Below are 21896 nucleotides of genomic sequence, written 5' to 3'. Positions count from 1 at the left end.
TTAAGACCTCGGCAATTCCATTGGATGATATTAGTCAATATTTGATATTAGAAGGGCGAATGCTGTCGAGTTTGCCAGCATTCTTATTTCGCTCACCCTGAGATTGTAATCTCTCGGGTGGCGGAACACTTCCGATTTCCATTTCAGTTTCGTCGATAAGTGTTGAAAATTTGTTGTGTAAGGAGAGTCGTCGATCTCCAGGACCACACGCAGCTGGTTTTACTCCGCCTCGACCCCTACCTCGCGACCTCGAATCAGAAGACCTCTGAGAGGATGTATTTACTGGCTTCTTTTGGACATCCTTCTTTTCTGGAGAACGAAGAGATTGGGGCTCTAGTAGACTTTGTACTGGATGAAGAAGATAACTTCTTAGATAGGAGGAAGGAAGACTATTTGAGGTGGAAGAATCATCTATGTCACTGGGAAGGTCCCAGATAGATTTACCGCCCCAACTGTCTGATTTAACTGATTCTTCTTTATTTGATTTCTTTTTTTTTGTTGTGTGATGATAATGAGCGCTGTAGGGAAGATTGAGTGGACTGAGTACTGGTTTTGGAAGATTTTGGTTTTCTTGGAATTAATATTTTATCGTTAGATTCCGTTTTAACAGGAGGCAGCATTGTAAATGTGTCTGCATCAATTGGCCAAGTCATGTGAGTGTGTGTATTCTCGTGACTGAATGAGCGGACAACTTTGCTATCGTACGATGGTCTGTTTGAAACAAGGAGATCATTCGAAACAGAAGCAATCTGTTTAGCCTTTGGGTAACTGATGTTTCTTGCTGTTTTAATTTTAATGATATTTTTTTCTTTAAGGTAAACAGGGCAGTCTCTAGACGACGAATGGGATTCACCTCAGTTTACGCTTGAAGAATCAGAGTTACAGTTTGTTCCCTGCGTACCACGACATTATTTGTTTCCATGACCAAACTTTTGACAAGTAAAGCATCGGATTGAGTTAGGGAAAAACATGCCAACTCTGTTTCCGTGGCGAACCGGGATCAAGTGCTAATGCTGAAAACGAGCTCCAAATATAGTGTAGCTGGTCCTCAAAATCAGCACCTAAGATCCACTGCGGAAAGCACCAGATATTCCAAGAATAGTATACTCAAGCAGAGAGTATCCCTCAAGTGAAAATGAAAGCGTACCACTTGATTGACCCATGAGCCATCGCCTTCTTCAGTTTTTCGAAATATAAATAGCTCAATTTGAAACACATGTGTATATAATGCAAATTGTTACAAGAAAGCTTATTGTTGAGGATTAACTCAAAGGCTCGACATGACCAGCCGATTGATCGAACCGGATCCATCCGACCTCCCGTTTAGATAATATCGGAGCCAAAGCAGCTTATTGAACTATAGTCTCGTCCGTCCGGGTTTTTCTGACCGTAAGGAGTTTGGCTATAGCCCTCAACCACAAGGATCTCATCAAACACCGACACGGGTAGCAATCCACGACAAACGGGTTGGACAGCCTATTTTATTCAAAACATCGGGTATCGTACGATGTTCGGATCACTTAAGTCTGGTCTCTACCCTTCGACATCTCCAGCATGGGTAACCCTACCAGGAAACGAAGCTCCAGCTGGCATAACTCTTAGGGTCACTGAGACACGCAAGCCCCCCGACCACGGCAAGGATAGCGATCCACCGGAGGGTCTCTTATTCAGAAAGCAAGTAATTCAACTGATAAAACAAACAATAAAGCGCTTAAAGTACACCCTGGTCGAATTCCGCGCTCAAAGTTAAAGGTTTCTGAAGTCCATCCATTATTTAAGATACATCCTTTTATGTCATAATATAGGATTTTAACCCACTTCTGAAGCTATTCAATAAACACAAGATTAAACAAATTTTCTGATGATTATCAGATTATTTGTGAAAAGCAGTCAGGGTTTAGGAATGGATATAGTACTACAGATAATTTATTTGTTATTTACATGTTATTTAGTTTAATGAAAAGTAAAACAAATAATGTAGTGTGCCTTTATAGACTTTGCTAAAGCATTTAATAGTGTATGGAGAAATGGATTGTTTCAGAAATTGCGTTGAAACGGTAGTAACGGTAAAATTTATAACGTTATATTCAATATGTATAGTTGAATAAAATCAATAATTGTATATAATGGACAATCATCAGACTATTTTTCTTGTAATATTTGGGTAGGACAAGGAAAAAATCTCGCTCCTTTTTATTCTCCTCACATCTGAATGATTTGGAATCTTTTTCACAAATTCATGATGTTTTAAGACTAAGTAGTATATCGCTGTTTTTGTTCTCATTACTAATAATTCAATTGACATTATCCTCAAATGAATAGAATTGACAATAAATTTCAAGTACAAGGACGGAAGCACAACCAATGTTTGGTTTTCAATGCTCCTCAATTTCGTTTTTGATTTTCCAACAAACTGCTATAATTCACAATAAAACGCACATAAATGGTTCCTTACCAAAAGGCAAGAACACTTGTTTACACAATACTTATGTAAAAAAACATATTATGAAACATGATTATAGAATATTGATGTTAATAACATTTTATGATGAAACATGTATTTAAACATTTCATAAAATATAATTTGTTCTTTATTACATATCTATGGGCGATATTGTTTCAGAAAAGTTGGACAGTACTTATACAGATTCAAAGGATACAACATATGTTATGACGACAGTTGATAGTTTCTCAGCAAGTCAGGTATTTTCTTAGAATATGAATGTTGTTTAAATTTAGATATTATATGTTTGTAATGATTGTCATGTTTGTCTTGGTAACAATCCAATAGACATGTTACGAAAAGGTATATTCTCGACGCTGAGGTTGATAAATTAGACTTTAAATTAAGGGACGGTGTCAAAACATTGATTGTAATTTAAACAGGTAAAATTTAAATCTTGTGCGTCTTGGTAAATTCAAATCACATAGAACATCATAATGTAACATCCTATGATGGTAATTGCTTTTGTGACTTTATTTCTGGCTATCATAACACATGAAAATGTATTCGTGTGTGGAGTGGGTGGGCTTGAAAAGGGGGCTGAGAGTTATACAAGTTCATTCGATTATAGTTTGATAATATATGCATATTAAGCTAAATAGATATTAGTTTTATTGTTGTATAACAGTTCCTGAAAAAGTCCATTCTCCACTAATCATACACAGAGCTCTATAGTCTGGTTGATTTTTCTCTCTCGGGTGTTTTCATAAGCTTCCAATGACTAAAAGTTTTTAAGTGCTTTATAGCGTGTTCGACATATATCCGACACTCTTATAGAGAAAATTCATTTGTTTACATTTTCGTCCTTCTACTCGTGGTTAAGCTTCCAAGCTGGTGGCGTATGTAGGGGGTAAACATTTTCGAAGAACACATATGACAGACAGTAGCTAACGACCAACACTGAACTACAGGCTCATGACTAAGAACAGGCTAATGAACATTATTGCGGGATTTAACATTTTGTTATATATTTCCTGCCTTTTTATCGTCCTATTTTATCCGGACTTTTTATTATTTTTTCAGCCTTGTTTGACATGAATTGTCATCCTGCCTACTTTGTGTAAAGTTGCTCATTCTGCAATCTCGAAACTCCTGTACTGCCATTTTTTCAAATTGAATCCTTGTCCCCTCCCCTCCCTGAAAAAGGTACCTCCGTAGAGTAGTAATAGGTACACATCCAACAGATTTGATATAAAAAATGCCATAAATATAAATATTTTTAGAGAACCCCAAGCATTGTTATCTTAAAAAGAGAAAGACCCATCGATCATCGGTGTTAATTTTACTATCGTCCTTTTTAAATGAAACGGTTGGCGAATTTCCACAAAACGTTTAAGGAATTTATAAAATTCAAAATATCTGCATTAAGTGGTATTAAGGTGTAAATGCAAAGTCATTTTGCTCTCATGCATTTAAAACGCTGCAGGGATGTTCAACCGGTGAGTAGTGGGGCATGTATTACACAAACCTCTTACCGTTCTGAACGCGCATCAACTGTTTGCCACTGGATGTAAAGCAACCAACAATCAATAAATCACAAACCCCTTATAAAGAAAATACAAATTGGGCTGTAACTGTTCAAATTAAGACAAAGTTGTAAGGAAATAAAGGAAAAAAATACATGTATTCGAGGCTATATGATCGCGAGTAAATTTCCTAAAACTATAATGCAACATGTTTCAAGTTGAAATTGTAAAACAACATCCTGTTTAAGGTGTTTAAAAATAGACCCAATTAAATAAAAAAAAATAGGTATTAAAAAAGTGGATCGAAATGCAGACACTCCTTTCAAATTGTTTGCCTACATTACTTTATAAAAATTTTCGTAAGAAACTTATTCACGAGTAGGTATAAAATAGATTATAATTCCAAATAATTTGAAAGACCTGTTAAGGGCTCGTCGAAGAATTCACACACGTATGTACCCCGTGTCTCCGTTGCCCCGCACATCTACTGCATTTACATGAACGCCCCCCCCCCCCCCCCTTCTCTCTAATTTTTTGCATTGCTATCCATTTCTCATATTTCTTATGGTAAAAATGTTATTGAATATTCGTTCCATACGGAATTTCCTCCGAAAGGATCAATGCAGGTTTTTAAATTATATGCAATTTATACACAGGTAATCTCTTTTTGTGTTTTGACACAACCCCACATTTAAAATATAATTTGTCAATCTCAGCGTCGTGAATATACCTTTTCGTAACATGTCTAATATTTGGATTTTACACCAATATAATGATTTGATTTGATTTGATTTGATTTGCAAGTCATAAAATTGGTATGAACACTTTTGATTTGTAAACAGTATATTTATTCATGCCACCCGCTATAAGAATTATAGACTTATTTTACCATACCATATTTTTTTCAAATGGGAAACGGATTAAAACATGAAATGTATGTACAAACAAAATTTCAATTGTTCGTTGCAACATGATGAACTTAAGGGAAGAGTGAATAAAAATAACAAAGTTCAGTATCATTACCAATTTGATATACAATGAAAAAGAGACTAATAACTTATATTTCAGGGTTTTTCTTCATCAATGAGTAAATTCTATACCATATGGTAAAAATAGAACTTTCAAACATAACAAAATGCCAAACAATTTAAATAAGAAAATCAACCGCTGAATTATTTACATCAGAGTTAACGAAAACAAATCTGCATATTTCTGGAGGTGTTACGTGTCTGTATACGAAACTTGCGTCCGTCCTACTTTATTGTAAGCAACATACCTTAATGAGAAATATCCTTCTACAATATTAATATTTACAAAATATTTACGTAAAATCTCTTCACATTGAAATATGTTACTAAAATACCAGATACAAAATTAGTTCTTTATTAAAAAAATATTGGCCAAACTTTATTTTTAGAAAAGTTGGAGAGTACATTTACAAAAACAGAGGAATCAAAATAATGTTATGACAACATTGGATAGTTTATCAGCAAATGACAAAAAAGGTATGTAAATTATTGTTTAATTTAAAGTATAATATCTATTTCGTGCACCTGTTATTAAAAAAAATCATATAATACCAGATATAGTTTCTTTGAAATGAAAAACGACTTGATTATACATACATATGGGTAAAAAACCTGTCGTTTGTTAGTGTCTGCAAAGCAAGAGTATTTAACTTCGTTTGCAATATTCGACTTTGACAGGAAGAATGTCAGATTCTAATGCAATTTGGATGTAACATTTTTTTTCATTGGCTAAAAGTTGCCGTCAAATCCACAGTTGACCAGACGTAACTAAGGGACCCGCAATTTTGAATTGATTGAATCAACAAATGTTCGATTATAATGTGCGACAAAAACACAACACCTATCTCGAATTTGCCGTTTTAAAGTAATTTTATCCGAATTTGAAGCGTACAGGTTACGTAATAACCTCCACTTTGTAAGTTTTCATTTGTATGACGTGACGTTTAGCCATGACGTCTTTGTACCAAAATCATTCATGAAGTTTCGCGGATTTTTTCTATTTGTCATAATTAGACATATTTTCCAGTTTTATCCTATTTTTTTTCTTTTTTTAATGCATTAGAAACGGAATTATAGCATTGTAGTTGGATAGTTGCCTCCGTCAATTTTGATTTGACGGCCGCAAATCTCCGTTTTACTATCTCCGCTACGCGTCGCAGTAAAACTGCATTTGCGACCGTCAAAGTTACAATTGACGGGGGCAACTCTTCAACTACAGTATTGTTATTCCTTAATTGCCATTCCCTCTCCGGCGATAAAACCCAAGTGATATATAGATGTCAATTGCAATATCCTGTTTCTGTACGTTAAAAAACCTTGCAACAACTATATGGTGACTGTCAAGATTGCTACTTAAGTGTGGTTTTGTTTGCTGCTTTCCCTTGTCTAATTTCAATATCCAAAAACGTATCCGGTAATTTTATAGACTCAAACAACCATTGAACTTTCACACTAATTTTTGATAAATTAAGTGTAAATTTTCTCTCGTCATCCTGACCTCGGAACTGCCATTGTACGTTTATATTTTTAGAAAAAGGTGCCAGTTGTATGTTATCAATTCATCGTGCAGTTTCCAGCTACATGTATAATCTTTGGTACTTTTACAGGGATTTTCAGACCTATTGAAGTAACCATATCTTGAAAAAGTGTTTGTAATTAACTTTGCTTTTTTCCCACCAAAAAAAATACTTTTTATATTTCACTAAACTTGTAAAACTTGTTAACCGTAGAAACCTATCATGCTGCGCCAGCTAGCCGTTGATACTTTGGTTCGTTTTGTGTATTCGTTATCTAAGCCTAGTATTCAAAGAGATCAGAATATAGCGTTTCCTAGATCTTACCCGTCTTATGTGACGCCGGTAAACACATAGGTGTTTGTAAATGATACAGAAAACAAACGATAAAGCAATGGCTTTGGTATCGAATATTTTAAGGAAAGCCATAATTGCAAAATTCAATTCTTTACATTTACCTCACGTTTCAATTTCTTTTCAGATGGAATTTTTCTAAAAACAGAACTTATCATATATTCAATAAGTGCAGGAAGCATAGTAGTAATGGTTGCTCTAGCATCATGTTGTTTCAAATACAAAAGGAAAGCTGAACATTTAAATAAATCAAAATTCCCAGGAATACATCATGAACAAGTACCTTCCGATCAAACAAATGATCAATTTAATGACGAAAGTAATACTTGAATCTATTAATGAAGATAATTTGGTTTGCAATGGCACGTTTATTCACTGCATTATCAGAAGTAAAGATATTAATCATGATGACATTTATCTAACAGTTCAACAAGATGTAAGTAGTACTTCATATTCCGAAGGAGATTTGGCTGATGCTGTTAATAACGACTATCCGAATCCTTATCAGTATATGATAGAGGTCGATGTGCATGGTTACCGACTTTTGGAGAATGAGTGTACTCAAAAATTGGTGGAAATATTTCCAAGCAAGGTCTGCAAGCAGGATGGCTGATCCACCAAGTGAAAAGGATTGTTTTCAAACTACAGATACAAAACCACTGACAATAGGTGTACTTATGACAATAAAATCAGGGAATTTTAAAGACAGAGTGGAAGAGCAAAGCAAATTCTAATATTCAATTAGTTATCATCGTCTTATATTGGGATTAAGGGCTATCCAACAGTTCCAGGTGAGGTTATAACAAACGTAAACGTCTTCTATTGTTTCCCGTAATTTAACGTTGTTTCAACGACGTCATAACATAATCGCTATGGCCGTCTAGAAAGGGCGGGTTCTTTCATCAAAGAAAGGGCACGGCGGGAATCGGCAAAAAACTCATACAGAATATTAACAGAATAAGAACTCAATTTTCTAAAGATATCCAGTTATCAAAGGTACCAGGATTATCTTTGTCGTCTTAGTCTATTAGAAAAAAACCGCAATTATCTTGACCATTATAGACCATATTCACTTAAGTTTCCGTTTTATTGAAATTATCTTCAATACAGTAGAGAACAACGATAACAAATGCGTAATGATTTCATGATTATTGCATTAGAACATGTAGAATGCAAATTGTAATCAATTCTTTACCAAGCTTTTTCGAGATTTTGTCATTTAGAAAACTCAAAGTTTGGTTTAACTTAAGAAAGATGAAAAGAAAAAATTGGTTTCTTGAGAAAAATAATATACAGCGTATACTAAAAATTATCATGCATCTAGCTTTGCGTTGAAGTCCTAATGTACAGTACATACATATAGTAGATCTTTAAATGAATACGACCTTTAACTGGTAAACAATGTAAAACAAATGATGACACTGTAATATTAAAAAACAAAATTGAAATAGGAAAAAATTGTAGTATATAAATATACACTGACATACACGTAGAAAATATCTGACGATTTTGAGGTTTACTTATGTATAATAAAACAAATATGATATAGCAAAAAAAAAACGGTGTAGGTCTTGATGTAGATCTTGACTAATAAGATACGCTCTCATAAAATCAGCGGGTCCATAATAGGATAGAGGAAAAAAAAAGCCATCGAATTACCGTAATTCAAAATTGGGGAAAAGGGAGGGGAGGGCTAATAGCTTAACTCAAGATTTTGATCTTATTCAACTTTATTCTATTACGGCATACATTTTACCGCTAACAAACTCTTTATCTTAATAATGTATCAATAATTTACTTCAAATCCACTTTCGCCTCGTCTTAAATATCTGTGATATATTTGCCACTGGAGCACGGGAGCAATCAATTTATCAGTTTCATATAGTGATGCATAATCATCAGTTTTCAACGGATAATTGTCTGAAACAGGGTTCCGGTTTTGGTATTTTATTTTTATTTACATTTTGTTTTTAAATGAAAATTTTAGATGGATTACGGCCCTTGACTAAGGTATCGGGTGTGTAACCACTAAAGGAAAAAAAATCGTAATTTAACTTTGTTTTCTCATTGACAATTACTTCACAGTACTATAGATGCTTGCTAGTATGTAAAGCTAACCTATTAGTGACTTAAAATCGCAAAAACAACTTTAGAAAAGGTGATTTCAGAAAAGTTATGGCAAAATCCAATGAACAAAGTGAACCCAAAATGGCGTCCTACGCAGAAAAAACAAAATCAGACCCTAAAACAATTGAGCCCTCAGACATGGTTAGTGTTAAACCTGTATTTATACAGGAAGCAGATGTCTTTGGGTCAATATCGTATGGAGAGACTCTAAAAAAATTATACCTGACTCACCCTGAAATGTATAAAGCTGTCGGTGAAGTAGTACCAGAAAGAACAATTACTGGTCTTCAAAGAATCCGAGGCTTATGGAGAATTTACATCGATGACGAAGCTGAAAGAGATATTCTCATATCCAAATGCCTCAAACTTCGTGGTAAATCAATCTGGATTTACTCCAGAAATCCACGTGTAACTGCACACGAAAACGTCAACGATATACGTATAAGAGTTAAAGATGTACCGCTTTCAGCAGACGACGGACAAATAATTAATGAGATGGAAAATCATGGCTGCTCAATTTTGAGTAGTATGCGTGAACGGCTAAGATACAACAACAAAGTGACAAACTGTCTAACAGGAGATAGGATCATCATTTGTGATGGACCGCTATCAGAGCACATCCCAAGATTTATTTTCATTGACAAATATAGAGCCACCATCATCTATCGCGATCAGCCTAAAACAACCCTTAAAATATGAAATGCTCAAAATGTCTGCAGGAAGGTCATCATACAAGAGACTGTACAAATGATTGGGTGTGTAGGTCATGCGGAGAAGAAGGTCACAAACAAAATGCATGTACCAAAGATGCTTATGCAGACGCACCAGATCAATCCGATAAATAAAACACAAAAGAAGGCCATGAAACAAGTGATGCAGATGATGGAACTTCTGAATCTGAATCTGGCAGTGATGCAACACAAATATCAGTCAAAACCAACAATGATGAAATATGTGCAAGTACAACAGCTACAGGACGTGAAGGTGCATCAGCTGCTGATTGTGAAGGTGTATCAACTACTGGATATGAAGATGACAACGGACAGTCGCAATCCATTATCAATCCAGTAGCTGATCCACAAAAACGGAACAAAATAACATAAAAAAACAGTAAAAAAACTAGTGAACTAAGTCAAGCTGAAATAACCTTATTCATGTCTAGTAACAAACAAAGCACAAAAGAATCAACCAAAATATCTCAAACTCCATCAAAGCAACCTGTCAGTATTTCCTTTCTGAAGTCTCCAGTGACACCAACTGAGAAGCTTCACGACAAAGAAAGTGACTCTAATGCCAAGAGGTCAAAAACAACTGTTTCCTAATTATATACATACATGTAATTATTTTACCTGTGTTTTTATAAGAATTCAAATCACAACAATATGAATATGATGATGTATAAATTATTATTTTATTATTAGTACATGTATCACTTATCCACATTTCAAAAATCAGCTGACCATTTAACTATAAGTCTTTTAATTTTATATCACTTAATTGTCAGTCCACATTACAACAGCTACAAGTTTCCTGTCAAATAGTAAGCAGCATGCACAAAATCTCAGAATCTTCAGATCCTTTTCATATAATTTTTTGTGTATTTTTCATTCACTTGTTGCATAACTACACAAGTACGTTAACGTCACTTTTTTGTTATCAAATAACTCTTCAGAAACGTTCCTGCGTAATCGAAATAAATCCTTCAATATGTTTGATTCAAGTTGATATTAGATTATCATCTGCGATTTTATACACCAAACTTCAAAAGGATAAAGCACACCTACAAATATATAGTAATAAGTAAATAGACGTCCAGTATATACTTTTATGTTATATGTAAAAACATTAAAACAATAGTTGTTTATTTTGTGTTTAGCTTAAAGCTATGTTTTTTACATTCAATTATCTCTGTATATATTTTGCTATTGATTGTATTCTTATGTATGTTTACAAACTTAATGAGTCCAAAGTATTTTTTTGACACAGAGGAGTCTGTATCTGAAGTCACATTGTTGACCCAAATCATGACCTATATATTGAGGTTAATAATTGAAATGTTGTGTTATGTTTACAGATTTATAATCATGAGTATTATACATGTACATGTAATTGTACATAGATGTAAATATAGAACGAATTTGATATTGATAAAGATATCATATAAAAAAATTCCACAAAGCAAGGATATAGATAAAATCATAAAATCTAAATTATTGCTGATTTACAAGTTAAATATAATTTTAAACACAACAGAACTCTGTAATAATCTAACTTACCTTCCTAATATTAACACAAAATGACAAACAAAAACTGTATCCATGCCTGCACTAGTACTGTAAATACCAACGGGTTACAAAAACCTGAAAAAAGAAATAGAATTATTGAATGGGCTAATCAACAAAAATGTGATATAGTATTCCTACAAGAAACGCATTTCACTCAAACCTTAGAACCAAAGCTAAAACAAGAATTCAAAGGTGAAGTAATCTTTTGTAACGGGTTAAGCAATTGCATTAGACAATAACATTTATCATTCATGATGACACGAGGTCCCACAATAAAGTGCACAGGTGAATTAAATAAAACTTGATAAAAATCGTGTTTTCATGATCCTAGCTAAAAAAAAAATGTAATTATAAGTATTGAATGCTTCTTTTTGTAACTTTATAGGGTTGTAAAAGCGTTGACCGTGCGTACATTTTTAGAATGAAGCGCTTCCGCGCTTCATACAAAATGTACTTCGGTCAACGCTTTTACACCCAATTAAATTTACAAAAAAGAAGCATTCAATTCTTTAGTAATATTATTGTGGTCTACCGTAAAGAAAAACGTGCAAAATGATCTAAATACAAGTTTTTAGTCATGAATAAACATGATGAAGGTATTAGCAAAAAAGAGTAAAAGTATGATAGATCTAAAAAAAAGTTTCACATAATAAAGTCATCAATATCTATTTCAACTAAATATTAAACAATTTTGCAGCATCAGAGTATAACATTTTTTGATAAAAAAAAACATTCTGCGAGTAATACATGGCAATACATAGTCCCCAACCCGTTACAAATTCATTGTAATGGAACAAAAATATAATCTATAATTTGTCATAATGTAAACTACATAAAAATATTGAGACAAAATCTTCCAGCAAAACGTAAAAACGTATTGAATTCTGACTATCTCAGTGAATTTTCTATGTTCAAAGACAACAACTCTGCACACAGTTATCAGACTGGAACAAAATTGAATCACTAAATACCAAAGAAAAGACAAATAATTCAAAATGTAATTTTGTCTTTAAAAAAATGAGTTATTTCCGTTTGAACAGAAGTCCTCTAATGAATAAGTATTTCATCAAAAATTTAATTCAACTGAACAAAGAGAAAAGCTTAAAGCGTGAATAATGAATTTGACCTGAACTTGTCATGATAAATCAAATCAAAATCTACAAGCACAAAAAAGTCTTATTTGCCGAACTGACAGATAGACAGACGCAGTGCAAACCTAAGTCCACTTAGACGTTAGCCGTTAGGGGACTAAAAATCAAAATCTCCAAGTATCAACAAACACGAAAGAGATGATCTTTGGAGAGGGAACATTCAAGATAATTTTGGAAAAGCTTTCGATTTTTGAAGAAGTAGGGTTACCTCAAATGTCTTTCTTTTATCTTGATTTAATCTGAGATATAAATCAAAAACTTTTATATGGCACATTATATATGCAAACATAATCTTTTTTCGTAGATAAAAAAAAATGGCCACATTTTTTTTTACATACGCTCTAATAGACACAACTTTCCAATAAGGACACTCAATGAGTGATTGGCCCTATAATTGGTTGCATTCAATCAAAAGTTTCAAAGAGGAAGATTTTTTGAAGTACAAGTATGTTCACAACTCTGTTTCATATAACAAGCTTTTTAAAAGACTGTCATCGATTGAAAGTATGTGAAAACCAGGTGCTCCGCAGGGCGCAGCTTTATACAACCGCAGTGGATGGACTCTGAACAGTTGGGGCAAATTAAATATGGTCACAATGTTCAAGCTTGATACTGTCTGAATTTGGATTGTGATTGAATTTTGACAAAAAAAAGATTTTTGTTACAAAATAAAAGTGGCCAAAGATCAACGAATCTATTGCACAATACTGTGCAATTGAAGATTTCTTCTTGAAAATTTTCAAAATTTGAAATTTGAAAAATTAAAAAAAAAAGAAATCCCTTAATTTTTTCTAACAATCCCCCCCCCCCCCAACTTATTGAAACCCCCCTTTCAGCAATAACCCTTAAAAACAATCCCATCCTTTCCTTTTTAGTATAGAACCTTGTAGTACAATTACAGAGAGATCCATATACATGTACTTAAACCCAAGTTATCGTTTGGAAACTAGAAATGTGCTTCTTTTCGGCCCTTTTTTGGCCCCTTTTTCCTACATGTTTTGGGCAATTAATCCAAAAATAAATCCCAGCCTCCCCTTTGTTATATGGAGCATTGTGGTACAGTTTTAAAGAGATCCATACAATTACACACAAGTTATCGTCTTGAGATAAGAAAAATGCTTGTTTTGGGGCCCTTTTTGGCCCTTTATTCCTAACTTTGATTCCATGACCCATTTATAGGAATCCAAACCTTCTACTTGTGGTTTTTAACATTATGATACAATATCAGAGCAATTGAAATACTTATACACAAGTTATTATCCTCAAACTATAAAATGCTTGTTTTGGGCCCCTTTTGGGCTCTTAATTCCTAAACGGTAGGGACCATCATCCCCAAAATCGTTCCACAGCTTCCTTTTGTGGTATTGAATCTTCTGAAAAAAACTCATAAAGATCTATACACTTAAACTAAAGTAATTGTCCGAAATATAAGTCTACTTTGATCAGTTTTAGTTAAAATGTTAAGGGCCAAAACCTATTGCAATAGTGCATTTTATAGATATTTGGGGGCATTTTTTACTAACTTCCCGTTATTTGCCAGGCTAAATTTTTTTACTTGTCTTAGAACTGATATGTACCTTAAAAGTGTAAAAAAATAAATATGATCTTGAGAGAAAACACCTACTGAGTACATGTACTACATGCAAGTTATCTAATACATCTGTTGCACGAATCTCTCTGGCAACCTGCCAAAAGGTAAAAAGTATGTCAAAATGCTTTTTTTCTTTTCTTTTATTATGTTCTTTGCAAAATATATCAAGATAATGCTATATTTAACAGATATATCATTTATTCAGACCTTTCAAAAGTACCTAAATTTTGGTGATTTTTTTGCATTATTTTTTTATAATTCACAAATATGCAAATAAGGCTGTTAAATGGAAAATAGTGTGAATTAACAAAAGATTTTTTATTATCTTAACTCCTAAATACCCAAAGATTTTGGAAATATATATAATGTTGCAAAGTTATTACTACCAATTTGGACGAAATTTGAGATTTTGCATGGTTTTATGGCAGACTGGTTCTTAATTTCATTGAAACTTTTGGAAGCCTTTCTGGGCTCAAACTGAATAGAAACAAAACAGAAGGCTTATGGCTTGGCAAATTTAAAAAGTCAAAAGATAAATTTGAAGATATAAACTGGAAACAAGACCACATTAAAAGTCTAGGAATATACTTAGGATTCGATTATCAAGAATGTCAAAAATTAAACACAGAGAAACAAATAGATAAATGTGAAAAATTGATTCAAGGATGGAACAAACGAAACTTAACATTAATAGGAATCAAAGAGCTGAATAGCTCTGAGGGGAAAGACGGCCCTTGTTTCTATTTCATTTTTTTTGGTGTGTGGGGGGGGGGGGGGATCTTTTGATAGTCTTCATATAAAGAATGAAAAAAAGGAACGGCTAGAACATATGGAAGGTTGACACTATTGGAATTGGAATCAATTGTTGTTTAATGTAATTTCGTTTCTTTAGTTTAGGATTCAATTTAGACCAATGGAAGAGATCTGCCTGCATCTTCTAAATCTAAACATTCAATTCAAGTTGGTAGTTAATTATCTAAAATTCAAGTAGTTGAATTCTGTCATTTAACAACAACTACAATTATTTTTGAAATCTTAATAGTGTACGACTGAACTGCAGGCTAGGGCAATTTTCCTCTTTTTGTGACAGTACTCTTAAGATTTTTATTTTTTTCTTAAGAAAGTTAGGACTGAGAAATCTATTCAGTTTTAAATTTCCATTGATAAAGTTCCCAGTTACATCTCTCATCACAGGGATACAGGTACTAATAAAAATAACAATATGATTGATGTAAACTGTGTGAAGCTTGTTTCCAAATCCTACATTTTGAAATATTTGTAATATTTCATGAATAAATAGGTTTAAATTACAAAATGCAACATTTGTAATTTTTTTGTTACTATTACAATGATTATGTTGGTACACAAAATTTAGTTTTAATGGAAGACTACTTATGATAAATTTAATGTCACATTTTAAGTGGGTTTTTTTAGTTGATAATTAGCTCATAAATTGAGGTGCTCCTGAATTGGAGGAAGATTCTCAAAACAGAGTTTTACAGAAAAAAATGGAAATGATCATTTCTCTCCCCAATCTCATGTAGCCCCTCGAACTTTTGGTTACTTTGAAAGTTGTTGACCTACAAATTATAGTATTGCATGTTGATGTTTGAATCATCTACAGCAACCATCATTATGTTTAAATTTAACAAATACTATTTTTTAATAAGTGCACAATCTTTGAGAATGATTTAAATAACCAGTGAAGGATATCCCTGCTTATGAATAGTGTGGCATTCCAACAATGACGTCACTATAAAATATAATGTAGGTTGGATATATTTAGAATATCTCGTCAGACTGATTTTTCCGGATTGTAAAAGAAACGTAAATAGTGTAAAGGAGAGCTCATTATACGATAATTTTGAGAGAAACAGAGGGGAAAGGTGTAAAAAAGTGTTTACAGTCAATTTATTAATTTGTCATCATTCTTAGTAAGATTTGTTGGGGGGGGGGGGGGGGGTTCCACACTATAAACACAAAATGAATGAAGTGAGGAAATGTCACTCTGGTCAACCCCATTGGGGATTGACGGCTTGAAGCCGTCTTCCCCAAAAATTACTGTAGTAAAGTCCCTAATTTTACCAAACCTAACATACACAGCATCATGTATGATAATAACACATGAAATAAAACAAAAGTTCAAAAAATTAATATATAATTTTATATGGAGCGGAAAAAAAGATAGAATTTAGCGCTCTATATTATGTAAACCATATCTAGATGGAGAATTAAAAATGATTGATTTAGACTCCTATATAAAATCCTTGCAAATTAGATGGGTTTCAAAATTAATAAAAAACGAAAACGATAACTGGAAAATTATTCCAAGATTTTATCTTAATAAATTTGGGAAAGATTTTCTTTTATTCAGAATGAATTTAACAAATGCTAATTTGCTTAATAAAATAGATTATAAAACCTTGCCTGAATTCTATAAACAATTAATTAAAACTTGGGTAGAAGTAAAAGGAGGTCGAACTATCACTCCTAAAAACTTTCTTGAAGTTAGAAAACAAATTATATGGGGAAATAATCTTATCAAAGGAAAAGATAAATGTCTGTTTTTTTAAAAATTGGATTAGCAGTTATATTTTGTACATCAATAATATAATAGACGAAAACGGACACATGTCATCAAAAACTGTATTAAAAAATTTAAAGAATAAACAACATTGGATTAGAGAATTTTCTTTAGTTAAAAATTCTATACCAAAGCACTGGCAAAATATCTTAAAACAAGAAAACTCTTATAAAACTGTTGTCAATATAAAGAAATCAGTAAACTTAAATATCCTACTTAAACATGAAATTTCACCAGACTCGAGCAACAAAGAAATATACACGTCCCTACAAAGTCAATTTACAAATGATAACCCAACAGGAATTTTAATATGGGAAAGAATTCCGCATAAAAAAATGTCTACACAATTTAAATCAACATTCAACTTTATTTTTAACTACCTTGAAAACAACAAATTTAAAATGTTTAAATGGAAAATAATGCATTATATATTAGCCTGTAATGAATTACTTTATAAATGGAAAATAGTATCGAGTAGTTTGTGCTTCCATTGTAAACAACATGATGATTATGAACACTTCTTTTTTTTCCTGTTCACATAATGTTCAGTATTGGCACAAAGTTACACAGCTTTTAGCACTATTAAAAGTTGAAAAGCATATATTCAGTCTTGAAAGTTTAGTAACTGGCTATAAAATTGAAGATGAGAATTATTATGATATTAACTATCTATTAACTATAACTTACTTTTCAATTTATAAAGCATATTACATGTCTGACAAGAAAGACAAGGTGATTGATATTTTTAAGATATTCCAAAATGAAATCAGGGACATAATTAACATAAATAAAATTAGAGAGAAAAAAAAAAGAAAATCATACTTAAAACTTTGGAATGTTTCGAATTTCTATAAAAAAAAAAAATGCAAATGAATTCAAGCTGTGACCTAGTTAGTTCATGACTGCACATAACATGCATGTGTCCGGTCAGGTGATATGCATCAAATTAAATTCGCTATTCTACTCTTTTGTCATGTTTATATCTATAATTTATCATATCTATTATACTGTAGCTACACTGAATTAATATTGTTATTAGTTTACACAATACAATGCTTGGAAACTGCATTCATGTATCGTTAAGGTTCATTTGGACCCTATGGCTAAAATGGCCGTATTTTCCCCTCAAAATTTACTGGATCGATCCAATATTTCCCCCCCGCAAAAATTGGCATGATCCAACTTTTCCCCTTCAGCGTTATGGGGGAAAAAACAGGATCAGGCCAATTTTTCCACCGTAGTTGCGTGAGAAGCTAAATTTTCCGCCTTGTAATATAACGTCGGCGACGTCACGATAAGAATGTTTTATGAAACCAAAGAATAGTAACTGTTCTTATATCAGTGTATGATATATCATGCAAAGTATAAAGTATTAATACGTAAAAGCACTCAAAAAAACAAGGATAGAGAGGAATACTCGTCGACCTAAAGCTTTCATTCAGGAGAAGAAGTCCGATACGGATGAAACTTCCATAAACTTATAGGAGATATGAACACCCGCTTTTGCCAGCACGGAAGACGTGGAAGTACATGGACTAACCACATTATAGTTTGAGCTGTACAAGATCTTAAAAAAAAACCACCTGCCCTACAGGTGCATACATAGGGTCGAACACTTTCCAGCACTAATGATACAATTTGGACGTGGTATTAACTAATTAAAGGCCACTAGGATCGCACGGCATTTCACAAAGAGAAACCCTCATATAGTCGGCTTTAAAATGCCCCTACCATAAAAATGTGAATAAAATTCAAACAAAACTAACGGAATTATTTATAACAAAATAATTTACGAAATACATATGACCGACATGAAACGTCAACAATCACTGTACTACATGTTCCTGGCGTTGGAATGGCACTTAAAGAAGGTGGCGGCATTAAACTCAACCCTCATCCAACACAATACTGGACAGCACACCGCAGGAACATACTGTAAAATATCATCTGCAATTGACTTCACTAAATTGTTAGTACGGTGCACAATAATCACTAACATAAAAAAAAACAATAGATTCAAAGCACCGAAATGAAAGTAAAATGTATGCGCTGTTTACACTGAAAGCTATTTCAAAGCCAGTGTAAATGTTCTTTAGTCGGACAAGTGGACATAGACAGAATGGTAAACATGTAAACAGAACGGTGAATATGTAGACAGACTTGTAGACATACAGACAGACAGTTAAATATGTAAAAAGACTAGGGGACACATAGAAAGACAGAGTAGTTGACACATAGACATACTGGTGAATATGTAGACAGACTTGTGGACATAAGGACAGACAGTTGAAAAGTAAAAAGACTAGGGGACACATAGATAAATGTTGAACAGAAAGACAGACTAGTTGACAGTAGACAGACTGATAAACCTGTAGACAGACTTGTGTAAATTTGAATGAACAACACATGGTTTTTTGAAGTAGGAAAATTTGAAAAATCTAAAATATGATTTTTTTATTATTTGTTGACATTATGTACATATAGCTGTTTTATTTATGAAAATAAAATTTTACAAAATAAATAGATGTAGACAAACCAGATAGACTATCACTTACATAATGCTGTGAACAGAAAACAAGAAAAAATCAATTTAAACATATCAGATAACTATTAAGTTAAGATAAGATGGATAGATATAATGTCCCGTTCTGACAGGTTGAAATGGCTGTCAATTATTCTTTGAAATTTTGGCAAGTACTACATATCTTATGATTATAATCTAGATAATGTAGTTAAAGTTTTAATGCATAATCTTCTGTCAATGGTAAACTTTTATATTGTTTTGAAATATGACACTTTAAACAGTTGCATATTCTGTCTACATCTATGGCCAATAACTCCAACTGAAAATGTGGATAAAAGGTGAATGCATCTCTGTGTGGATTATAAAACACCATACTTTCAAATTAAACTGTCACTAAATATAATACTATGTTAGTTGATACATGGATAGATAGCACATGTTGTAGATTGTTTTTTGTTTTCTTCATTTATATATAAAAACAATGTGCATTACGGTAGTGAATACACAATATCAACCAAGGAATGTGTCTTTTTTTTTTATTATGTGAGATTTTATTAAACAACTTTATTTCATTTTTTTCTTAATTAATTGCAAAATTTGAATATTTTGTATACTATATGTAATAATAATAATATAATCATACCCAGTTATGTTTTGAAATTCAGGATAAACAACAACAAAGAAAATTGTGTTATTATAAAACACCCATGCAACAACGCTTCTCATAGGATCCAACACTATTTTAGTGTTTCTGCAATTAAGCTTGAGATGGTCATTTTAAGATGCATTATTTTAATATAATCAAATATGAAAATGATTTATGTGTATATTGATATTTCAATTCTCCATCAACAGTTCTAGTTATTATTTTTATCAAATTGTTATGGTCACTTGTGTTTCTAATTTGCTGTCTTCACCTTTAAAAATACTCGAAATGCATGCTGTGAGTGACAGCTATTTCTTTGCAGATAGAGATAAGAATAGGTTTCTTTAAAATGTATTTCAAGGTCAATAATGCCATGTATTGTAAATCTTTGACCTTTAATTTCATCAACATCTTAGAACAACATTTTTTCGTTTGAGATATCTTAGTTAAGACTTTAATAAAGGGTTATAATCATTTGCTAGACGAAAAGAATCTATAATTTCATCTGATGTTCCATCGAATATTATGAATACAAATAATCTCCAAATATTCTCCCAACTGACCTAAATAATCTCCAAATATTCTCCAACTCTTTGTTTACAAAAATAAAGCATATAATAAATCATATAAAAGTATTTACTACGTGACCTAGAAAACATGCTATGTTAATCTTATAGCAGGATAGCCATTTGACTTAATGACTTTAACAGACGATAACCAAAATGTTAATATGACAAAATTAATTACAGTGGACAAAATAACACTTGTACAGCAATAAAAAAAATAGCAATAAAAAAGTCCTTTAATTGAAGAAAAGTTTAAGTCACGGCAGATTATATTCTTACTAACTACAACTAATCACCAACCCCGTGCACACTTTAGCTGTTTTTCTTCAACATTATAGTTTTACTATGTGGCAAGGATAGGACAAGAATAAATCAAGATTTCCACAATTTTAATTTTTGCTTACAACTTTATGAAGTTCTTAACTTGCTTAACATATGTCAATATCCTAACTTAAAAGAACTGACTCCGCTTTTGAATGTATGTGGGTAATTCTTTTCTAAATTAATTGTTTTGATTCTAAATGTCTTGAAAAAGTTGAACCAATGAATATTTTGTTTACATTGTTTTTTCAATAAATACTCTTGTTCCTGTTTCTTATTGAAAAAAAGAGTTTGTTTTGGAATAGGTCAAAAAAGAAAGATAAGAAAACAGATAATTAATAAAATCCTGTTTAAGAATAGGTTTATAGACTTTTCTAAATTTCCTACTTCGAAAAACCATACCATGCTTCATACCATCAAGTTATACCATGGTATACAAATTTGTACCATGGTATAGTAATTTGTACCATACCATCATACCATACCATGGTACCATTCATGCATACCATGGTATGATGGTATTCGTACCATACCATCATACCATAACACATACCATAACACATACCATACCATCGTACCATACCATGTTTTACAGTATGCCAAATTTTACTATATATCCAATACAATATTAGCCCTGTTTTAGCATGTCCCTCCCGTTTCTACAATAAAGGAAAGATATATTATTTTTTTAGGTTAATCCATTCATTATACATTAATAGGAATTGAGAAAAAAATACAGACATAGTTATTGGTCAGATTTTTAGCTCACCTTTCCTAAAAGGAAATGTGAGCTTTTCTCATCACTTGGCGTCCGTCGTCGTCGTCGTCGTCGTCGTCGTCGTCGTCGTCGTCGTCGTCGTCGTCGTCTGTCGTCGTTAACAATTTTTCAAACATCTTCTCCTCTGAAACTACTGAATGGATTTGGATGAAACTTAGCATGATTGTTCCTTAGATTATCCTGCACAAAGTTTGTGCTTCGATTTTTGATCCGTCAAAAACATGGCCGCCGTTACTTAAAGTAGAACATAGGGGTCAAATGCAGTTTTTGGCTTATATCTCAAAAACGAAAGCATTTAGAGCAAATCTGACAAGGGGTAAAAATGTTCATTAGGTCAAGATCTATCAGCCCTGAAATTGTCAGATGAATCAAACAACCCATTGTTGGGTTGCTGCCACTTAATTGGTTATTTTAAGGAAATTTTGCAGTTTTTGGTCATTATCTTGAATATTATTATA

At 32.5% G+C, this 21896-nt stretch overlaps 1 protein-coding gene across 1 annotated transcript; it reads left to right on the top strand.

Moving 5' to 3' along the window:
- Nucleotides 1–200: 200 nt before the first annotated feature.
- Nucleotides 201–10111, top strand: LOC139486858 (uncharacterized). The gene is made up of 3 exons (XM_071271926.1): nt 201–2703; nt 5387–5474; nt 6993–10111. Exons 1-3 carry the CDS (start codon nt 2605–2607, stop codon nt 7193–7195), a joined length of 390 nt encoding a protein of 129 aa, XP_071128027.1. The 5' UTR covers nt 201–2604; the 3' UTR covers nt 7196–10111.
- The last annotated feature ends 11785 nt before the right edge of the window (nt 10112–21896 follow it).

The sequence above is a fragment of the Mytilus edulis genome, chromosome 8 (genome assembly GCF_963676685.1).
Source record: "Mytilus edulis chromosome 8, xbMytEdul2.2, whole genome shotgun sequence".
NCBI lineage: Eukaryota > Metazoa > Mollusca > Bivalvia > Mytilida > Mytilidae > Mytilus > Mytilus edulis.
The sequence above is the reverse complement of the archived record's forward strand: the minus strand, read 5'-3'. Positions and strand labels throughout refer to the sequence as shown.